The following is a 23683-nucleotide window of genomic DNA, read 5'->3' on the forward strand; positions in this document are numbered from 1 at the left end:
TCAGAAAAATAAAAATAATTCTATTTTTATAATACCTAACTCAGACATATGAATTCCCTGCCTCCACGACATACACTACTTTTCAATTGGTAATTTAATTTGACAGATGTGATGATGGTAAGAAAAATCATGAAGCCATCTGTGGTAACATTCACGCTTCCCCAACTACATCACATAGAGCACTCATTCCACCTAAGGAACTTTTTAAAAGCATCTATTTTCCAATTAAAATAGTTAAAACAACCCCTCCCCAGGCATGGGCAACTACCCAATCACGATTACTGCTATATGAATCAAGGCCAAGGACTAAGGGATTCGAGTAATGAGTTATCAGTTACATCAGTGAGGAACTAAATGTCTTGAAGTTTATTAAGTATGTGGCAAATAGCAGAAGAGAAAGCACTGTTGCTGAGAGAGTACATGCATGGCTCCCACATTTCTGTGTGAGATATATTTGCACATTGTGAAGCCTCATGTAACAAGTCTTCAAATTGATGGCATAGTATACATACCACAAATCTGATAGTTGAGGAAGTGCAGGACTAAATGGTGCAAGTATTTGGAGACTGAACTGTATGTGTGTCTGACAAACCCAAGAGAAATGGAGTGCTGGTGTGCAAGCTTTTGTTTGCACACAGTTCGGAATGGTACCCACATAACAAAGGCTGTGTGATGGCATGTCCTAATTCAGAACAGCCTGCTCTCACAAGCAATCCCCCCACATACAGATCAGGAGGGAAAGTAACACAAAAAGCCCTGGGTTGAAATAAGGAGTGTTTAATGACAGTATCACAATGTAGCATTACCCTAGCAATTTCACAGAAAAGCAAAAGCAGAAGCCAGCCAGAAATAAAATAACTTCACTACCACCCAAAACCACAGCAAGCTCAGTGGAAAAAGTCAACGCCCCAAAACCCTGAAACTGGAAGTAGCAACAGGAAACAGGAAGCCTCTCATGTTAAAATCCAGCTACAAGCCCCATGACAATTTGCTCCAATCTGCACCTCGTTTAGAAGCTGACACCCATATGGTATTTCATACTCATAAGCAGGTTCCATTGGCTAAACCTATGACACAATGTCAGAAGGCAGCCAACAATGTTCAAATAGCAAGTGAACAAAATCATTTATGTTACATGTGGAAAATATTATTCAGTGAAAAGGGGAAAAAAAAAAGAAAATCAAAGTACATCAATGACTTACATATGCAGTGCAGAAAAATGGGTATTTTTGCTGCTGCTACTTGCAGAGTCACTATCACTAACGCTGAGACTGCTGGCACCAATTAAGGAAACAACACTGGAAGCCCTGACATTAGGCAAAAAATATCTATACAAAAATAACATAAACAGTCTGCTGCAGTCACAGAATACTAAAGGTAACATTCTTACAACAAACTTTGTGACAGTGAGAAGCCAGCATCTCATAGGAGAGATGAAACTCAGAGCTACTGATGTGATTATGTCTGCATATGATGCCTGAGCAAGTGGGTTTGAGAAAGCAGTGCCAGTTACATTGTTTTTGTGTAAACTTCATAGAGAGTTTCAACCTTAAAATACAATAAAGAATTCTGTTCTTTCACAAGAAGAATGTATTGATTTGATTTTTATGTTATCCTCAAAAGTAGTTTGTAAACTAAGTAAGGAGTTCATGACTTGATCTATCATCAAGACTTCAGTAGTCTAAAGAGAGATGTAATTCTCTGCATATACTTCAGGGATAATGATATGCAAATTACTGTTATGTGCTTGTTCACTCAAAAAAAATAAATCATATTGACAGCTATAGACGGGGTGAGAGAAAAGGTCATTGGAAACATGAACGGAATTGAACCACAGGCACAGGTATTCAGCAAAATCGGTACCATCATTGGATTTGTGCAAATTAACTACTAAGTTTCTCAAACATTGTCCCTGAATTTTTTCCTTTGATGAAAAATGCCATATTTCTTACAACACAATGATATGCTTTAAAGAATAGAAGCAGAATAGTGATGAAACAAAAACAATTCCTTTCCTGCCCTCCAAACAACTTAGAAATAATGATTTACTTTCACAGTTACCTGTGCATTTCTTGATATTGCTGTTTCTTTTTCCATGTGATCCTAGCTTGCATCCAAAGTTCTCTTCCCAAAATTCTGCAAACCAGACATTTCTTCGATTGTTAGCGAGTGTTCGACTCCGAAAATATCTATCGAATCCTACATTTAAGTGAGAAAAACATTAGAACATGACACAGCATTGAAATAGCCACTTAAAAACAATAAAAGATTTTTCATAAATACTGAAGTATAAACTTTTATACTTCAGTAGGTATAAACTACTATAATATTTTTATGAGCACAGAAGTATCTAAGGTAATTTTAATAGTATTTTTATTACTTTGTATTTTCTATATATATCACAGGCAGATTTTCTAAAGCTCCAGCAGAATTCTGTATTTGAAAAAAGCAACACAGAAAATCAGGAAATTAGCTTAGCTTTTGATACACAGGTGAGCCAAATAAAGAATTGGTTACCTACAAGAAATTAAACAAACTCTAATCATTACTTAGTCAAAGATGTGATCCAGATAAATTTTATGTCAAGACCACCTAAAATTATTGGATACCTCTCCATTGTGTACACCTAAAATTCTGCTTCTGTTTATGCTTAATAACTCATTTGAAAAACTAAAGATTCCTGCTTACATGTGATCAGATTCTGCACCAGCCTTACCCCTACAATCCAGAAGCCATAATGAAATCATGACACCATCTGGATTAAGCTCTTTACAAATGTTTCCATGTGGCTAATTTCTCCAAATAGCATCAATAGTACTCAGTTTTTCTAATCATTTACCAGTTTAGAGCACTTACCCAGACAGTAAGCCATGTTACCAAGTCCAGTACCCTCCTGGGAATAAGGTAATTTAAACCAATGGCTTCTGTTTCATCCACTAAGTCAGAAACTTTAATACAGTTGCTTCTTAAAGTAAGTTTAGGAAAGGAAAGCAGAGTGTAGATTGCTCTCCTCCCAGAAGAATGAGCTGACTCATTATCACCCGACAGTCTTTTTTTTTTTTGTCCCAAAAGACCACCAGGCTATGGGTAAGCAGCTCTCCACCACACATGCTCTCATTAGCAGTTAATTATAAGACTGCCTAATTGCAGATTCAGCATTCCTCATCTCAATAGAGATATTAAATGAATAGTGGATGAGCCCAGCTCAAGTTCTTTAGCTGGAAAGTTTTCCCTGATTTCCCTGTGAGGACTACATTTTTTTTTTATGGAGACCTAGGGTGCTTGAACATTGTCAGAAAATGGGGGTTGTGCCATGTGTATTCCTACCATCTATTGACGTTCTTTTGGGCAGAATCGTTACTGCTCCTTCCGCAATCTCCTCCTGCTGCTGAACTGGTGAAATTTTTGACCCCCAACTATCTGAGCCAATCCAGAGGAAATGCCCAGATTGATTAGCTTTTTTGGCTGCTTCCAGTATTCGCCTGCAAACAAACAACAGAATAAAGAAACTGCATTTACAAAGTAAATTCCCAGGAATCATTTGATAATGCCTTAGTGCACTCACAGTAACCAATCAGCCAACAGTTTTCACAGTCTAAAGCATGTTTAGTGGTAACTGTAGTGAACTCAAAATACAGTACTGTGTAAGTTGTTTCATCTTTATCCATATTTTATGTATCTATAAAGATCTGTTTCATCTTTATCCATACTTTTCTAGCATTCTTATTGGATTCTTCCTTTTCAATCACCAAATACTCTTTTGGAGCTACACTCTTAGGAACTAGTAACAGATTAGATCTCCACAGAATAAAAGATGAGCAAACTGTACAATTGCAAATCAATTTCTTACAAACAGATTTCCAGTAATTTTTACACAGGATTGAATCCAAAACATCTGGTGTTATTCTATTCTGCACCAGCCAACTGAGCAGCTCTGTAACACACAAAATTAAAAAACAAGCACCTAATATCATCTTCATTTGCAAACATGATCACTGCACGAGCATTTGGAGTTTCCAATAACCGCTTGATGATCTTTTCAAATTCTCCTGGTCTTGGTTCCCGGGGGATTTTGAGTGACTGAGCAATGCAAACACCTCCTGAGAAAAATTAAAAGACAAAAAAAAAAAAAAAATCCACATTTCAGACAGCCCATAGTTAACCAGGTAGGCAAAGAAAACAAGATGCTAATCTGAGTTAAGGCAACACACTGAAAGTTTATGTATTCAGAAACATGCACTATGTAAGCTCACACATGTAATGCTTCATTAAAGAGGTCAAATCAGTCACTTGTTACTTTATTTTTTACAAAACACAACACCCTAAATTAGACCCTCAAGCACTGTACTCTGCCTCAACTGGCCTGATTCCCACAAATTTACTCCAAACTGTGACAGCTGAGCCTTGACACAGGAGTGCATTCAACAATAGATCCATCGTTTGGACAGTTTACATTCGCAATGCGGCTCTTCAGTATCCAGGGCTATCATACACCTCTGCTTTTTCAACAGAGGATATATGGTTTACGATAACTGCCGTGCTTACAAAATCAAATATAAAACTTGAGATGTGCTCTTATGACCAAATACATACAGATAGTTTCTAATTGTTATTGTAACATTCTCAATTAATTTGTCTTAATTATTCAGGAGGTTTTGGGTTAACACTGAAAATTCTAAATTACTAACTCACAAAATGAACACAAACTCAGAGATCATATTTATATCTCTTCCTGAGAGAAGGACCAAAGTACTAATTGAAATCATCAGTGTCCTAAAAATATAGACACATTTCTGCAGAAACTCAATGATTTCTAATGGCTTCCATACAGTGCTGCAGGAGAATCTCTACTTCCCACTGTTATCAGACAGAAGAGGAGATAAATTCCCTGAGCTTGCTTCCAAAGCACTGAAGCCAGTTTATGACCAAATTTCTATACTATAGATGATGCTTCTGTGATTGTTTACAATTTGTTTAATTATTTTTTCTTTAAGAACTACTGCCTGATTTACATTCTTTCATATATCTCCCACTAATGTTAGCTCTTGCCGCTTGCTATTCTCAAAACAGAGCCTTTTGTAGAGAACCTAATTATTAAGAAAACCAGAAAATTAAGAAAATGAGAAAATGTTAATTTCTAACAAAAACGGAGACATTACTAAACAAAGCCAAAGTGAACAATATTTTTTGTGAACTTTGCACTGAAGACAGCCCTTAGTATGAGCAAGAATTAAAATGTGTTCTATTCTTAATAAATGCTGGCATTTATTTTCTGATGTATAAGATCATTTTAGGTGTATACACATCTACATACTAAAGCTAATTAGACAACCAAAGTCAGTCAGACGGCTACATTATATATGGGGAGGCTTTTCAAATTTCTCAAGTCCTGTCAGAACATCATCCTTACATTTTTACAAAGTACTTCACCTGATATATCAAGGCACACTGTCGGTGGTAGGATCTGAACAAAAACAGAGAGTTGGCCAGATGCAGCTTGGGATGCACAGCATCAGGGAGAAGTTACAAAGGTTTCATGCCTAAGCTTTCTAAAGCTGAATGTATTTAAGCAAAACAAACTTATGTTGTGGACTTTTTTACTATTTTCATTCAAATTTAATATTCAGTAAAATGATGGGGATTCATTATCAGATTTTGTTCTGCCTTCGCAGAATCTCATTGACCTCAATAGTTCTCTGTGCAGGCAGATCAGAGGGTTGGACTCGATGATCTCTTTGGGCCCTTCCAACACCTAACATCCCATGAACTTAAAGTGGATCAAGTTTAGACATGGCATAATTGAAGCATGGAATTATCAACTGCCAGTACAAAAATAACAACTTCAAATTAAAGCATCCAGTTTTAGTCACAGGCAAACATATCACCTTTACAGCTATACATCAAGTTCTTGGGATATTGCAAGAATCTTGGGATATTGCAAGAATCAGAATGAGAGAGATTTTACCAGACTGAGAGAGATCCTACTACATAGGTAGCTTTATCCCAAATTCTTCTCTGCTTTACATGAAAGAAAAAGTATTTGAAAAGTATAACATCTGCTATTTCTAACAAAAATTGGTTTTACACATTTGTTTTTCACCTATAATTGGTAAAAAGACAAAACATGAATGATTTTTTCTTATCTGCTTTAAAATGGAATATAGTATCTTTCTCTGCCAATATATGTCTTCACATTTTTATCAACAGCCTAGCTCCCCATGACAGACAACAAATTTGCCAATAATAAGAGATGAGCCTGTAGAACAGACGAACCTCATATTCACTGGGTACCTTTGACAATGCAGTAATGAAAAGATGGACAATGCACCACAAAAAGCTTCACCAGATTTTCTAAGCTAATATTAAGCTATTGTGATAGAGACTTAAAAAGGCCTTTACAACCTCAAGTAACAGGGATGAAATGTAAGACAAACATTTAGCAGACATCTTTGTAAACTTTAAAAATAGCAATCCACTGTTAAAACACAAAAACTGAAAAACAATGACAAGCTGTTAGCTGTCCCCAAAGTCACTTGGACACAAAACATAAAAGAGATCCTAAACAATTATATAAAGGAATCATTTTTACCTCATAAATTTTGAAAGTGCATTTTTCTACTATTTCTATTCATGTAATGGCCCTCAGAAAGAAAAAGAAAAAAAAAAAAAATGCAACCCCTTTTTTTTTTTTCCACAAGGACCTTAAATGTAAATATTATAAACTGTTACACTATGAGCAGCCATCTACAATCTGTGTGGAACTAATACCAAGTAAAAAAAAATCTGCAATATCTTAAAAAGCTATTTTCAGCCAAAATGGCACAGAAGAAACACTATTCCATCATTGCAAGAGCAATTTCAATCACGGCTGTACTGTGCATCTTAACATCTCTACGTTGAAGAATGTGTCACGTACTACTAGGAACAAAATAAAATGCACTTCAGCCTTGTTGCTCCATTTATAATGAATTGTGTAAGGCGTCTCTCCAACACACAAAACACTTTGTGTACAACCTATCCATATATTGCATATACAGCTGTTGCTCAAGCAAATAACAGAGTATCAATTTTCAGCTAATGATGTAACGCCAGATCGACAAAAGGTACTTACAATATTACGGTGTCTAACCTCTCAGCACCCTGCTGACTTTGAAATCTACAGCCTGGGCTAAGTGCCCAGACACAGAGGGAGATGAGTGTCTAGGAAAAGGAGACAGCAAACCGAGTAAGGAATAATTATTCCTCAAAAATATCTAGCAGAGGTACTAAAATGAAAGATTTTAAGACAGTAGTAGGATAATCCCATAAAGTAAAAATAAAAAAAAGATTTCCCAAAATCAGGAAGAAACAGGGTTTTAGAACAGACATCTCATATGTGATGCCAACAGATTTACCATTTGCTGCAGAGGTGCCAAAGGGCAGATGGTTCAGACACCTAATGCCCCTAAAGGACTTATGACTGTGAATCATTAGCACAAATAGTGTCTACCTGTTTCACTTTGTCAGCATTTCTGACTTGGCATAATGACTGCATGTCCCTTTTTCTGGTTTCTAAAGCATTTGTTCCCTTTCATTGTCTGCGGATGTACCTAAAAAACACATAGTTCTACATTTCCCTTGGCTGAAATTATGATTGCTGTAACATTTGCATGAGGAAATGAAGACTAACTATTGTTACCAAAATCCAAATGTCATGTTTGAACCTGGTCAGTTGAAAGGATTTAAAATAGGATTCAGAAAGGGCTTCACTAAAGCCGTTGCTGAGATCAAGAAGGGGGTCAGACAGACCCATTTCAGGTATCTCAACTAGGAATAGATACTGGTAATTGTAACCACTCCTATTGCACCCACTCCCTAACTCATATAAGACACAGGAGACGAAAGCAGAGGTTTGAATCTGTCACACATTTTAAAGACATTAAGATGTCACTAGTAGGAAGCTGTTGTTCAAATAGTCTGGGGAGAAAAGAAACAAAACGTCTTTGCACCAAACTGTGCCAAGCCTCTTTTGTCTGTTCTCAGATATGTAAAACTAAATTTATACTCAGTCACCCCAGAGCTTGATTTGAGGAATAAAAGAGTTAATGCGAACTGCACTGTGCCAGTGAGGACAAGTATCTGTTTGTCTTCTAACAGCTATCAAGTGTGATATCCAACAGCTGGGGTCCACAGAGGATGAAAAGGAGAGCAGAGGTGAGATCTGAGAATCAGGCTCACACCAAGAGCTGCCCCACTCACGATCAGGGTCAAAGCCCAGCCACTCTACACCATGGTTAACAGCTGGTAACTCACACGCTTTTAAAACACATCCATAATCAGACCTGATATGCAGTAATATGGGTTTGAGCTGTTTTCTCCATTGTGATAAAATACACATTTTAAACAAATTGTTCCATGCAAGGCTTGGCTTGTTTACAGATGCTCTGTATAACACAGCTTGTGGGAAATAGGTTATTAACAAACAAACAACCCAACAGAAAAAAAAAGAGAAGCGTTTGGAGGTATTGTTAGCACACTGGACCAACGAGCATCTTCCTTTCTCTAAGTGCTCTTACAACAATGATTCTACCAGTTTAAAAAAAAAATGGGAAATTTAGTACATGCATCATTTTTGTGGTGATTTTATCATGATAAATATTCATTTCAGCCCTCACAGGTTCTGAAATACCAAGAGGGCATGCTGACTGTCAACCATTAAATACTCAAGTATGTGGTGGTGGGTGTTGAATGAGTACTTGGAAAATAACAGACAGACTTGGTCGAAAACTTGTACTGATTGATTTCCTGAAGCAAAGACCAAAAAGTTAAGCTAAATGTAAATATAAGGGCCATATTCTCTCCTACTCCAGCAAGGAGCCAGGACTACATTAAAAACCAAGTAAAATATGCAAGAAAGAAAGAACACTGTATATATATAAAAAAAAGGATACAGTTTTCAGTTCAAGTGTGTTCAGTGTTGAGACCATAACCGTACTTCTCAGAACTGGTTCACCCTCTCCCCGTGTATATGATTAGCCTTACCATTATAAAGGGGAAAGGGATCAAGATATGCACTTGCTTTGACGAGTTATCTCTTAGCATAAGGAGGCATATCTCATCTGACTCAGCATACATGAATACAAATCAATTACTTCATGTCAGCTTCATTACAAACCACATTGTTCCTGAAAAAGCATAAGTCAAATAGCCAAAGCACATCTGTGATCCTGTCCTACCTGGCAGGAGTTTCTCAGCTGCCTTCATTTTTCTTTAAGCTTATTATATGTGACTGGTGACCAGTCTAAGAAAATGTTAATGTTGGCCTGTGGAAGATGTCTAAAAGACATTACAGAAATATGTGAAGGCAGAGAAGTTCTTATTCCAAGTAGGAGACAGATGTCAGAGACTCAGAAGAATCCTCAGTAAAAACTCTACCGTGAGGCATGTAGGGTGCTGTCATAGGCAGCTATTGCCTCTGTCTGACAGGAGACTGCAAGTTTCTAACCGCAGGGTCAGAGAAAACCAGACAATTGCATTTCTCCTCCTCTTCCAGTCCTGATTATATTGAAAGTCTAGATGATCTAGTGCTGGCAGCAATTGCTAGGAACCTAGTTCAACATGAAAATTGTTGGAGGTATTAAAAACAACCAGATGCTTCACACAAGAATCAGGACAGTCTTGTGACTTAATGAATACATAGAGACATGCTTTTTAAGCAGACAGTTCATTATTTGATAAATTTATTAAAGAAAAATAAAGTAACTGTTCTGCATGGGACTTTCACAGTGTGTGCATGGGACACAACATGAGATGTGCTGTGGCCGCATCTGAAGTATTGCATCTAGTTCTGGGCTCCTCAGTTCACTAAGGACAGTGAACCACTGAGAAAGTCCAATAGAGGGCCCCAACGATAATAAGGGGACTGGGCTATCTCTTGTAGTTACAGGGTGAAAGACCTGGAGCACTTTTTTGTGGAAAAGAGAAGACTGACAAGGGATCTTGTAAAAATATCTTAGAGGTGGAAGTCATGAGGATGGAACTGAGGTCTTCTCAGTAGTGGCCAGTGACAGGACAAAGGACAGTGAGTACAAACTAGAACACAGGAGGTTTCACCTGAACTCAAGCAGAAACTTCTTTACATTGAAAGTGACAAATAATTGGAACAGACTACCCAGAGAAGCTGTGGAGTTTCTTTCCCTGGAGACTTTCAAAGCCTGCCTGGATGCATTCCTGTGCAACCTGATGTAGGCATATTTGCATTCACAGGAGAGTCAGACAAGATAATCTCCAGTTGTCCCTTCCCAGACCTACCAATCTACAAGTCACTGATGCTGATAGGATTTTTTAGGAATTACTAATTAAACTACAACTTGCTGCCATCCTCTTGTGTATCTCTAGATGCCCTTAATAATTTTCTGAAGTATGAGTCAACAGGGAATAACACCTAGAAAAATACAATTATAGGTTGAAGATCAAATTTTAAAGTAATAATTCTTCAAAATGTGCCATGGTCTAGTTGATTGGATAGGGCTGGGTGATAGATTGGACTGGATGATCTTGGAGGTCTCTTCCAACCTGGTTGATTCAATGAAAATGTAAATGTCTCCTTAATGACAAAGTACTGTAGTACTGAATAGAGCCACGCACTCTTTCCAGAGCTACCCCAAGAAATCATAGGATCACTGATGTGGCTACATGGACTTCAGGGTAGTTTAGCTTTACAAGTGAGAACATAAATCTTCCACAGGCTGTGTTCTCCCGCTGAAGCCCATGCCATGGCACCTTCACTGCTACTCATGTCTAAATTGGTTAAATAAAATCTCATTCCTAAACTCTTGTTTTTTACTTCCTCAGAAGTTAAGTGTCCTCAGCAAACCAAGGCATAACAATAAGACATCTTTTAACAGACAAAAACATTCTGCTTTTTGAGTCCATGCACTGCTGGAGTTTTTTCTTATTTTCTCAAAATCCCTTAATATTTATGACAATGACGTTTTTATTGTACAAGCAGGTTGCTGACACTTCTCACAAACATGTCAGCTAGTCAGGAGCTTTTCTGCTCAAAACTCAGAGCCTTCAGAGATCAAAGTCTCCTTTTGTTTAATGTTTTAGAAAAGACCTTTTAGCAATGTTTTTATTGTCTTATTTTTATTCATTCATCTGAAAAGAAATCCATGGGGAAAAAATAAATTAGAAAAAAGTCAATAAGAAAGCATTCAGTGAAACCAGGAAGGTACACAATATATTCTGGTAAATATAATTCATCCGTTCTTCTTAAACCTCTTTCTTTTATATTCTTATACATATTCAGAGGCACACAGCCATGCATATTTCACAAACACATGCAGTTGCATTCACACAGAGACATCATAGGCAACACAGATGCTAATCATAAAATACAAAAGGAAGGAAGTTACAAAACAGTTTTGGCTTCATAAGACCACTGGCTGGCTTCAGTCACCAGAGTCTGTTTCTGAGGTAATGTGAAGCAAGAGAGATCTGTTGTTTATATTTCTATTTTGACCAATTTAAAAAAAAATCTCTTTTCCTGGAAGAAAAAGTTTACCACTACAGCTTCCATTAACAGAATCAGAAACATTCAGGTTGGAAAAGACCTTCAGGATCACCAAGTCCAACCAATAACCCTACTCTACAAGGTTCACCCTAAACCATATCCCCAGGCACCACATCCAAATGACTTTTAAACACAGCCAGGGTTGGTGACTCAATCACCTCTTTGGCCAGCCTATTCCAATACCTGGCCACTCTTGCTGTGATTTTTTTTTTTACTAATATCTAGTCTAAACCTACCCAGTTTGAGACCACTCCCTCTTGTTTCATCCCTAATTACCTCTAAGAAGAGATTAGTACCAGTATCTCCACAATGTCCTCTCAGGTAGCTGTAGACAGCGAGCTGTAGACAGCCTCCACCTTTTCAAACTAAACAGCTCCATCTCCTTCAGTTGCTCATCGAAAGAGTTATTTTCCAAGCCCTTCACCAGCTTCATTAACCTTCTCTGCATCCATTTTCTTGCATTGAGGTGCCCAAAACTGAACAAACAACAGCATCTGACAGATTTGTTTGTTTGTTTGTTTGTTTTTTGTGTGTGTTTTGGCTGTTCTTTTGGCAGGTTTGAAAAAATAAAATACACCACCCTAAAAACAACACATTTTTGATCCATTGACTTTTTAGTGCTATTTGTATAAATGAAAGCAAATTTCCAGAGTCTTGAAAGTAGAGGCTAAAAGAATTTCACCTGTAGTACAGATATTTATGAATGGGTAAAAATCATATAATCATAAAAAAAAATAAAGCCCAAAAAGAGTGAATTCTGTGAGGCTGTGAGAAAGGAATTTTCCTTTCTATAGACAGTATAACTGGTTCAGAGAGGACACAGGATACCCAGTCAAACTTCAAAACAAGCTATGGCTAAAAGAATGCAATTGAAATCATTTTCCACTTGCATTTACTAGTCAGTTGTGGCTACCCTTTCACAGGTATGTCTATTTTAATCATTACAGTGGGTGTGAATACCTCCTTCACAGGAAACATGGTTCTTCCTACCTGCAGATTTAGAAATTGCAGTAGCATAATATGAAATATTTGGTCCGCTGAAGGACTCATGGGGAGGGGAGCAAATTTGGTTATAGGTTTCTCAAGCTGATGAAGAGGGCTTTAAACTGAAGTTACTGTGGGAGGGAAACTTCAATGCATTCCACTCCTACCAATGTTATGCCAGTGACAGCCACAGATACCCAGAGCCTGAAAACAGATGTCAACAGCAGAACACTTGAAGAGGAGCACAAAGGAAGTTCAGCCACTCCAGGCTGTAAGTCATCTTCACTAAGAGCTCAATTGAAACGTCTTTATGCAAATACAGATGGGGAGTAAACAGAGATGTGTGCAACTTGCATAGCTATGATCTTAGTGGCATAACAGAGATGTGGTACTATAGATTCTCTTACTGGAGTGGTACAATGGAAGGATAATGGCTCTTTAGGAAGATCAGAGCGGTGATACTAGGAGGGGGTGTCACTCTGTATGTCAATGATCAGCTGGAGCACATGGGGCTCTCCCTGGGTATGGATGAGAAGATTACTGAAAACTTACAGGTCAGGATTAGTATAAGAGCAAGAAGAGGTGACACTATAGTGGGAATCTGCTATGCGCAAAGAGAAAGACTAAACAAATGAGGCCTTGCATAGACAGATAGGAGCAGCATTGCATTCACAAGCTCTGGTCCTCATGGGGAACTTCAACCACCCTGATATCTGTTGGAAGGATAAGACATCAGGACATAAGCAATCCAGGATGTTCCCAGAATGCGTTGATGATACTTTCCTTCTCCAAGTGATAGAGGGACCAATGAAAGATGCTACGCTGGACCTTGTTCTCACCAACAAGGATGGCTTGAAGGCAAGTGTGGAGCTGAAAAGCAGTCTTGCCTACAGTTCAAGACCCTCAGGGCAGTGTAAAGGCTGAACTGCAAGCTTGTTACTCTGGACATCACAAGAACAGACTTTGGCCTCTTCAGAGATCTGCTTGGTAGACCACCATTGGTAGGAAGGAGGGGGAAATGGCCCAAGAAAGCTAGTTAATACTCAGGGATTGCCTCCTCTACACTCAGAAGTGATGCACCGCAACAAAAAGAAGGTGGATAAAAATACCAGAATTCTGGCATGGATAAACAAGAAGTTTCTGGACAAACTGAAAAATGAGGATTACAGATCAGGCAAGCAAGGACAGGTAGCCTGGAAGGAATACTGAGAAATCATTGAAGCAGTCAGTAATCAGGTTAGGAAAGCTAAGGAGCTGAATTAAATCAGGCCAAGGATGTCAAGGGCAACAAGAATATATTCGATAGGTACAATAGCGATAAACAGGCAACTAGTAAATATGTGGGCCCACTCTAGCAATAAACAGGAGACCCAGTTACTCAAGAAACAGAGAAGAATGAGGTACTCAACAACCTTTTTGCCTCAATCTTCACCAGAAAGTGCTCTGACCACATCACCCAAAAAAGCAAAGGCAGGGACCAGGAGTGAAGAACCACCCACCATAGAGTGAGATCAGGTTCAAGACCAAAGGAATCCAAAGGTACACAAGTCCATAGACCCTGATGAGATGAACATGGAGATCCTGAGGGAACTGTTGGATGAAATAGCTAAGCCACCATCCATCATATCTAGATGGTCACAGCAGTGGAGTGAGGTTTCCTCTGACTGTAAAACAGGAAACATAACCCACATTTTTGAAAAATAAAAAGGAAGAGCCAGAGAGTTGCAGGCCAGTTATTTTTATCTCTGTGCTTGGCAAGATAATGGAGGAGATCCTCCTATAAATGATGCCAGGACACATGAAAAGATGAAGGTGATTGGTGTCAGACAACATGGCTTCGCCAAGGACAAATGTGATGGTCTTCTATGATGAGGTTATAGCACTGGTGAATAAGGGAAAAGCAGCTGATATCACCTATCCAAATTTGTGCAAAGCACTTGATACCATCCCACGTGACATCCTTATCTCTAAACTGTACAGATAAGAATTTGACAGATGGACTACTTGGTGGATAAGGAATTGGCAAGATGGTCACACTCAGAGTTGTGATCAACAGCTCACTGTCCAAGTGGAGTTGGTGATGAGTGTCTTAGGGGTCTGTATTGGCACCAGCACTGCCTGTCAGCAAGCCAACACAGCAACTCTGTCAGCAACACCAAGCTGTATGGTGCAGTCAACATGATGGAAGAAAAGGATGTAATTTGGAATGACTTTGACAGGATTGAGAGGTGTGCCTGTGCAAACTACAAGAATTTCATCATGGCCAAGTGAAGGGGCGTACTCCTGAGTTGGAGCATCCCAAGCATAAACACAAACTGAGCAGAGAACAGACTAAGAACAGGCCTGAACAGAAAGACTTGGGAGTGTTAGTCAACAAGCTTAATGTGACACAGAAATATGTACTTGCAGACCTGAAAGCCAACCCTATCCTGGGCTTCATCAACAGAAGCATGCTGGTCAAGGAAGCTAATTCTACTACTCTGCTCTGCTCTTGGGAAACCCCACCTGGAGTACTGTGCTCATCTCCGGTGTCTGAAACGTTAAAAAATACATGAACCTGGTGTAATGAGTACAGAGGTAAGCTATGAAGATGATCATCAGAGGAGCGGAGGACCTCTCTTATGAAGAGAAGCTGAGAGAGTTGGGATTGTTCAGCCTGCAGAAGAGAAGGCTCCAAAGACACCTCGTAGTAGCCTTCCGGTACTTAAAGGGGACGCACAGGAAAGATGGGGAGGGACTCTTTATCAGAGAGTGTAGTCATAGGATGAGGGGTAATGGTTTTAAACTGAAAGAAGGTAGGTTTAGATTAGATATAAGGAAGAAATTATTTATTGGGACAGTGGTGAGGTACTGGAACAGGTTACCCAGTGAAGCTGTGGACGCCTGTGAGAGCCCAATGACTGTCTCAAAACAATGACTGATGTACCTGCTCTGAATAAGAGAGGGTGATGGCTTTGATAACCCTTAATAGGTCTCAAGGAGAAGTGCTGGCCTGACAGAATGGCTTAACAATGACAAGAGATAAGTTTTGTGGAGGTGGAGGTAAGAATTCTCCTTTTCCTGATTTTAAAACTGCTGCAGCAGCACCATGGAAAGGCCAATGGCAAACATTGCACTGGAGCAACTGGTTTGCTTTAATTTGGTCCAAGGGACCTCTTAAATCTTAGCACAACCTCCCTCGGTGCCAAGGGTCAACTCAGGGCACCAGGTCATGACCACATCAGGTCGTAACAATGCCCCACACCTGGAAGCTTTAAATGCGAGGTTGTATGAGGCTTTGAGCAACCTGGTCTAAATTAAGGTTTCCTTGCCCATGGCTGGGAGCGGCAACTAGATAATCCTTAAGGTCCTTTAAAATCCAAATAACTGTACAATTCTATGACAGAAGAAATATACTAATATTTTGTTTTCTGGCTACACACCAGGTACGTCCTTAATGATACCAAAGGAGACTCTATTTTGGTTATTGGAAGACATTTTATACACAGTGTTCTTGCTTAAGACAGATTAATAAAAGATTTTCAAACTGGGTTTTTTTTAAATAGTATCAGTTCTGATTTATAACAAAGTAACAGTGTAAAGCCAAGCCCTGGTCTGTGGTTATCTAACATACTTTTCTCTGAAGGAAAATTTGCTTAAACATGCCCCTTATTATTTCCTCCATTTCTCTAAAATTGTCTGTACTAATGGGCATAAGTAGCAGTAAAAAATGTGGATTTGATGGTCTAGGGAGTTTAGATGCAAATGGCTCCTTCAAAAGATTCTAGAGGAGGGTCATGAAGAAAAATCACCCGTTCTCCTCCAAGTACAGTCAATGAACAGTTCCAAAACACAGTCCCCAATGGGTGCATTCAGCAAAATGAAGATGACACAGAAGAGCTTGTAGAGTTCCTTACAGCTACGTTTAGGCAGGAAAAGAAACCACCACAAGAGCAGCCAAATTTTCTAAAAACATTCTTTTGCAAATAAATATAACCTTTCCTCTTTTAGGATAATTTGTTCCCTAGAGGGAACTTTGGTTTAACCTTTTTTTTCCCTCCTCTACTCCCCATCCTTTTAAATATTTTATCAGTGATGCAAGTGATTATCTTTAGTTAGGTTGTCCTCAATTGCCTGATTTCAATATTGGGCTTGAGTCCTATTTTCACCTTGCATGCTTCTTACAGTTATTACAGTGTTCAGAGATTGCCTTCAGTTACTTCCTTTGTACTTAATTGCTGTACACAGGCAGAAGAACCTGACTTTTTAATCATGCCTTCTAAGAAAAATAGCAGTGAGCAATTTTGAATCATTTTGGTCTTCATGGTCATAAAATACACATAGATTTATTGTAGTCAATGGAATATTTTAAAAAAATATATCTTCTACTTTTTCCTATCTTCCAGAATATCTTGGGTAAAAATAATTACTTCCATCTTACTTAATGTATTCATTTAATCAAACAGCCTAGTATCAGGGCATTAATCTTAAAATTAGGCATAGATTTTTTAGGTTAGGTTATCTTTAGTCATCAAATATTTCATTCCTCTGAATTTGAACTATTAAAATAGTTTGCATGTAAAGACTCCCTTACTTCAATGAAAATAAGTCTAAATATTGATGTTTGAGCTCAGAGGTGGTGATCAAAAAAATAGTCTGAAGTGTGAGGTAAAACAAAGTAACTGGCAGCTAAATTTTGTTTGTAACTGGAAAAAGAGAATTCTATGTTTTTTCTCTATGTGGTGTTGTAAGCCCATGTTTGAAATTAAAATCAAGAAGAGATTCCAGGTAACTCTAATCCCTAGAAAGCAAATATGATATAGATTCACAGTTTCCTACAACAAAATCTTGCACATGGATGTAGAAGGGTTTTCTGCATGAATTCTCCACATGGCATGCCCAGACTGAAGTTAAGAACATGCTAACATTGCTCAAGTTCCAACTTGCAACCTTGTGCTCAAAGACCCTCGTCTCCTTTCAGGGAAATCATCATCAGGAGCCATGCAGGAACAAGCTGAAGCTCTCTTCCAGGTCATGATTAACTTACAGGAGATGACATCATATTTGAGGAGCTTTGTTTAAAAGATAAAAGATTTCTAGGCTCAAAGAGACAACTGCCATCACTTACCTTGGTCTCTTCCACATTTGATCAGGATTTTTTTCCAAAGACCTAAAACAGCTTTTGAGAAGACAGCTTGAAATACTTCGGTTTTTTGACAACGTGTTAAAAGCTGAAAAGGCATACTGACTGACTTCTTTTTTTCCATCTTAGCATTAAATACATTAAGCTAAAATGTGATTTTTATTATTTCAAATGTATGTTGATTTTATTTTTTTCTTTTTTTTATTCAGTACATATTGTGGTAGGCCTGATAGGCTCAAAATAGGCTTACACATGTACTGGCTTGCCCAGGCATGTTTTTCTCCTGTGGTAAACGAGGTACACACACTTAGCTTGTGCCTGCCTTGTGCAAGGCCTATACTTTTGCCAGATTTGGGTAAAGCAAGCCTATGGCGTTACCTAATATGGTCAAGTTTGGCTAACTGCCATTCTGATTGGCTATTCTGTGTCCAAAGGCCCGTTGATCTCAGCCCACATTGATAAAAGAGAAACATGGGTAAACAACGTGCCCTGCCACACTCTGCTGTGCTACTCATGCCTGCCATTGCCTGTTGCCATTGCTTACTGCCTTACTGTTTGCCTGGAAACTCCACTGTCACTAGTTTACCAGGAGCAGACTCTAAGTGTCTCCACGTGATTGGCCTGCACGGCCAGTGTGACATCGTGCTGAGACTGCACATCACAAGACATCCTGCCTACACTTGAAAGTCTCCTGCCAAGACAGGAAGTCCAGATCATCCAGAGGAGCCAGGAGACAAGGTCAGAGATTGTCTGCCTCCTTTCCCCAGAAGCCTGGGAAGAATCAAGTCTCAGCAGCTGACAAGACAGAGCCCCCTGAAAGCATTTGGGTACTGTTTGGGACTGTGGCTAGCCTCACGAGTTGAGTAATAATAATTTTGTGAGTAAACACTTAAAAGCTTCTTTGTAATTCTCCATTGCCTTCTGCCATAAGCAGAAAGAGCTCCTTGAGTCCATCTAGTGGGCAAGTGGTATATTGACTGTGAGTGGTATTTGGCTGCAAGAATCTTCTCTTCCAGTTCAATTAATGTTTATATATTTTGCTGGTTATTATTAGATCTACTTATTATCTGTAAAATGCTTCCATGACAGTGCAAGAACCTGAATATTATTAAAATTACTGGTCAGGGGTGATGAGAGTTCTGGATATCAAAATTAATGAACAATATTAATTTTGGAAAAAATACCATCTACATTAATTCATTTCCCCTTCATAACATGACATGATGACACAATGGCCATTACTGAGGCAAAAAAAAATAAACACTTGAGAAGCAAATATTTTCACAGTGAAAATTTTCAGTACTTTTTCTTTTTTAAAATCAGCATTTCCAATGAAATGTAACTAATTTGAGTGGTTCCATGTGTAGTGAGTCAAAGAACATTACACCATAATGTCTGAAAACAGCTCAAGTTCATACAGTTTCATTCATGAGCTAAAGTTCATATAGTTAAAATAATAAATATTTTGGAATATTAAGGCTGTCTCACATCCCTGTAGAAGTGTTTCAAACTATTTATAATCCTTACTGATGAAAAAAAAATTCCTTTTTAGCAGTCTAATGTTTCTAACTTCCGTTTACAACAACTTAGTCTGGTTACACCTTTTTCATTAACAGAAATCATCTTCCTCCTGTTTCCAAAGACAACTTGTATGTTATTAACTTGTAATCAAGTCATAAATTACGTAACCTTCTCTTATAGAAATTAGGAAAGCTGAGTTTATTTAATTAGATACCTACACTGCAAGTTATGCTTGCAAAATCCATACAGTTATTTTGATATTAGCACCAGACTGTTTTTATCTGACTTTGGAGTACTTTGAGCACTGGGTATTTGAGTAAGAATACTATAAGGATCTAAAAATATTAATTAATATTAATGAAATATGAAGAGAATAAAGCTAAATCTTGTATATTGCTTCAGATCATGTTTCTTTACACCAGCTGAAGATACAGTAATACTGAGAAAGCAGCAATACTTCTTTTATAACACAGAAGTAAAATAAAGGAATGAGTAGCTTCCCAGTGTTTCTAAAATTGCAGGAATGCACTGTCTTGCTTTGTGAGAAATGGCCAGCAAGTAGGATGAAAGTCTGCTCATCAGTTGTACTGGGACAGAATTTAACTCTGCCTATCTTTTTTTCAGATGGCAGAAACATGGCTTTGGTCTCACTAACATTTTTAAAAGAGCAAAGGCTCTATCTAACATCAAAGTAAGAAATACATGGGGAGAAAGCTATTATCCATGCAGGAAGAAACATAAGAACCTGCTCTAAGTGCAGAGCTAATGCAAAACACCCTGTAAAGAATGGCTGCTAAAGAGAATTGTTTTTCTTTTCCTAAGCTGAACTCAGAGAGGATCAGCCAGAACATATGGATCAGTCAACACCAACCAAGCTGCTCAGAGACATTATAAGAACAAATGAAGCTGTTTTCAGAATTAAGTATGCTAATGGTACACTACAGTAAAAGGGAAAAGTGGATACTTTTACTGAAGTAGCTATCAAATGAATGAAAAGCAGTGTCTGGAAGTCAAACAAGACTTGGGATATAGAAAATGGATCAAACACTGGTAAGATGGTTGGATTATGATTCAATCCTTGCCACACAGCTGTACCCTTTTTTGCTCTACAAGAGTTGAAATATTTCAAATGCTCTTCAGGCTTTGTTACTGCCTAGATCTTAATGTTTTAAAGTTAGAAGAATTCAGATCTGGGTCCTCATATGCAAGTAACAGCTGTGCCATAAAAAAACTCCATTAGCTGCAAAAAAAGGAAGGAAATGGTTGCTTTGTGATAGATTTTGTATTGAATGTGTCTAGTAAGTGACAAAAGGATATCTGCAGCTCTCTTCCTTCCAACAAAATGTTTGATGGATCCACCATATTTTGTAGACAGTGAAGCAAAACACCACCCCACACCACAGCCACCAAACCTATTACACAAAAAACCCTGTAATCACTAAGTACAAAATCACTTTTACTAAACATTGCACAGTAGTGGGCACCATTAAGCTGATAATATAAGGCGAAATAAAAGCCTATTTTACTGTGCACCTAATCTCCTCACAGAGCTATCTTATCAAGGGCCCAAAGGACTTTTCTATGTCCATGCTACTCATCTGATCACATGGTTTCAATAATTTGACACAATTTTTCTATCACATAGAATATTTTTAAGCATCCTTCATTATGTTTTTCTTTTTCCCAAAAGCTATCAAAAATTATACCAGACAAAAATCTATTATCCATGGACCACTTATATCTCAGTCATTGCAAAAAGAAAAAAGCAGAAATACCTGTTTTCAAAGGTAATTAATTCTAAAATGTATTGCCCATCACAGCTGTCAAAGGATGTAACAGAGGGAAAATATATAAAGGCACTTCAATTTGCTCTCAGTTATATCTTGAATAAAGACATATGATTAGCTCCACGGACTTGAGAGGATCAAACTCCACCTTGCACTAACAAAAAATGTATCCCATATAACATGATGGAAGTATCAAGTGAGGATGAAAAATGAAGACAATATGGAAAACAAAACAAAGATAACAAAGCAAGTAAGGACTGGAGAACTGTGCTAGAATCATCCATTGTCCAGTGTAATGCACAAATAGTAGTGCTGATCCTAAAACAAAAGTCTTCTGCAAATGTCTAGTGCTAAAACAATAATATACCTTTGTTTGCAATGCTTCATGATTAATAACTGTCAGGCTTTGAAGTGGAAAAAATATGCAGTAGGAATGACTCCGTTATTCTCCAGACTTCCAAAGAACCACCTTCTTGTGCTTATTTGAGAAGTTTTGCCAGTGAAATACATATATACTTTTGCCAAGACCGAGTAAAGTACCAAGTACAGCTTTTCCAATCCCTCCACAATAAAGGTACTTTGGGAGTTGCATTCAAATATTGAAGTCAAACATGTGTTTTTCAAGTTGCAGAAGAGCCAAATAAAAGTTACTAGACATTTGAATACTGCCATTTTAACTTCCAAATACAAATTCTGAATTCTGTTAGCAGCCAAAATAGCACTATTTTTCTGCATGCAAGAAATAATCAAAAGCAGCCATAGATGTACAAAGTTCCATCAAATTTAATATTTTAAAAGATAATATCCACATTTCAGCTGGATGCTCATATAAGGGGGAGCCAGGGCCACCATCACCAAGTCCATTTATGAAGTTTTCAGTGATGAAAAAACAAGAAAATGATTTTCAGTGATAAAAAGCAAGCAACAGTCTTGAAAAGCACATACAGCTCCTGCTCTCTTTGTTCTGGTGTTTGTTTTCTGTACAGATGAACTGACTTCTTTTAAAACTCAGAATAGCCAAAATATGAAAATGAAAGGAACACAGGAGAAACAAGCAAACAACCAACCACAAACCCATCATTTGTTACACACACACCAGTTTAAAACAAGCTTCCATGTATATTATCTCTACAAGATTGATCGGTAGTGGTGAGACATTAGAACACATTGCTCAGAGAGGTGGTACATGCCCCATCCTTGGAATCATTCAAGATCAGGATGGATGGGGCTCTGAGCAACCTGACCTAGTTAAATATGTCCCTGTTCACTTCAGGAGGCTTGGACTAGATAACTTTCAAAGGTCCTTTCCAACCCATTCTATGATGTCACAATTCTAAGAAGAAAGTACAAATCAGGAATAGTGAGCTTATGATGCTCATGCCATTTCCACAGTGTGGCAAGTTGACATGAGGTCTGCTACTTTCCATACCAGACATGGGTATCATCTACAAGACATAAAATCATAGAATGTCAAGGGCTGGAAGGGACCTTGAAAGACATATTCTAGATTGTAGCCCTGGGCTCCCTGAGTCAATGCTTTATGATGTTAGTGTCTAAAATACAACTCATCTGAGGTTTTGTAAACTGATAAATTGATTACTAGCCTGGCCTGTCCCTTTTCACAAAGGTTACTTTACTTCTTGATAAACAAACTAATTATTATGTCAAGTAAACTGTGCACAGCAATCCTAGTGACCAAAGTCCAGACATTCTCTACTCATACCTTCATGACCTTTTCCTCTACCATGAAACACATACTTACTTGCTTTAACATTAATTTCTTGCATAAGGAAAAAAATCACTAAACATGAGGCTACAGTTGGTAGGGAGAAGAGGAGAGAAAAAGTACACTAATGATCTTCAGCCTCTATGTTAGCCTCTTAAGTTCAAGCCAATATATATTCTCAATACACCACTACTGTCTAGGAACTCCCTCCAGAAAAGAGAACCCAGAAAAATCCTACAGTGCTGCACAGAATTTATGTCTTTTCCCTATTTCTCATGAGAGGGATATTGCCCTACATCATTGTATGTGACACAGAAGTAGAATACTTAGTCTCCTCGCCACCATTCACATCTGTAGGCAGGCCCAAAACTATTTAATGAAGGAAATATGTCTGCCATGCACCCATAGAGATTCCAACAACTGCAATGCTACCGAGGCTTTTGGAGTAAAATCCTGTATGGAAAAAGACATTAAGAGTGCAAAACTATGTCAAATAAAATTAGCCATTGATTTGCTTCTCTGAGGTTATCTGACTATATCTTAGAAAATAACATACTAACATACTAGCAATCACCTTTAAGTGTCTCTGTGGTTGCTAGATTCAGTTTGGTCCTTTAGAAGCTGAAGGGCAATGCTGAGGCTGATAAAAGTCCAGAGGTAATCCCATATGGGACTTTGTAAATTGAATTCCTGCTCTCAGAGCATTATTATGCTTTTCTCTAGGTTACACATCTCAGATTGGCATTGCGAGCCAAGATCAACTTGGGCATAGTGAGTGTACGACTTTAAATCAAAGGAAACAGATTCTGTCCATTTTTAACAGCTACAGTGAAATGACACTTAAGGCATTACAGAATGTATTATACAGTCAGCCTGGAGCCCTCAAAAAGAGGCAGTGAAATGAAACAAGCAATGATCTATCTAAAAGCACAGGACAAGGACACGTACATAGTTACCTGCCAGAGTTGTAAATTTTGAGAAACAATCAT

At 38.1% G+C, this 23683-nt stretch overlaps 1 protein-coding gene across 19 annotated transcripts in view; it reads right to left on the reverse strand.

Moving 5' to 3' along the window:
* The window catches only part of GRM8 (glutamate metabotropic receptor 8), a 405616-nt gene that overhangs the window by 228474 nt on the left and 153459 nt on the right, over window positions 1-23683 (reverse strand). For all 19 annotated transcript variants that reach the window (XM_064142387.1, XM_064142381.1, XM_064142385.1 and 16 more), the window contains 3 exons: window positions 3965-4100; window positions 3328-3482; window positions 2062-2199 (listed from right to left, as the gene is read on the reverse strand). In XM_064142387.1, the coding sequence (XP_063998457.1) occupies window positions 2062-2199; window positions 3328-3482; window positions 3965-4100 (429 nt within the window). The remainder of the gene's footprint in view (window positions 1-2061; window positions 2200-3327; window positions 3483-3964; window positions 4101-23683) is intronic.

Source organism: Pogoniulus pusillus, chromosome 4, assembly GCF_015220805.1.
Source record: "Pogoniulus pusillus isolate bPogPus1 chromosome 4, bPogPus1.pri, whole genome shotgun sequence".
Lineage (NCBI taxonomy): Eukaryota > Metazoa > Chordata > Aves > Piciformes > Lybiidae > Pogoniulus > Pogoniulus pusillus.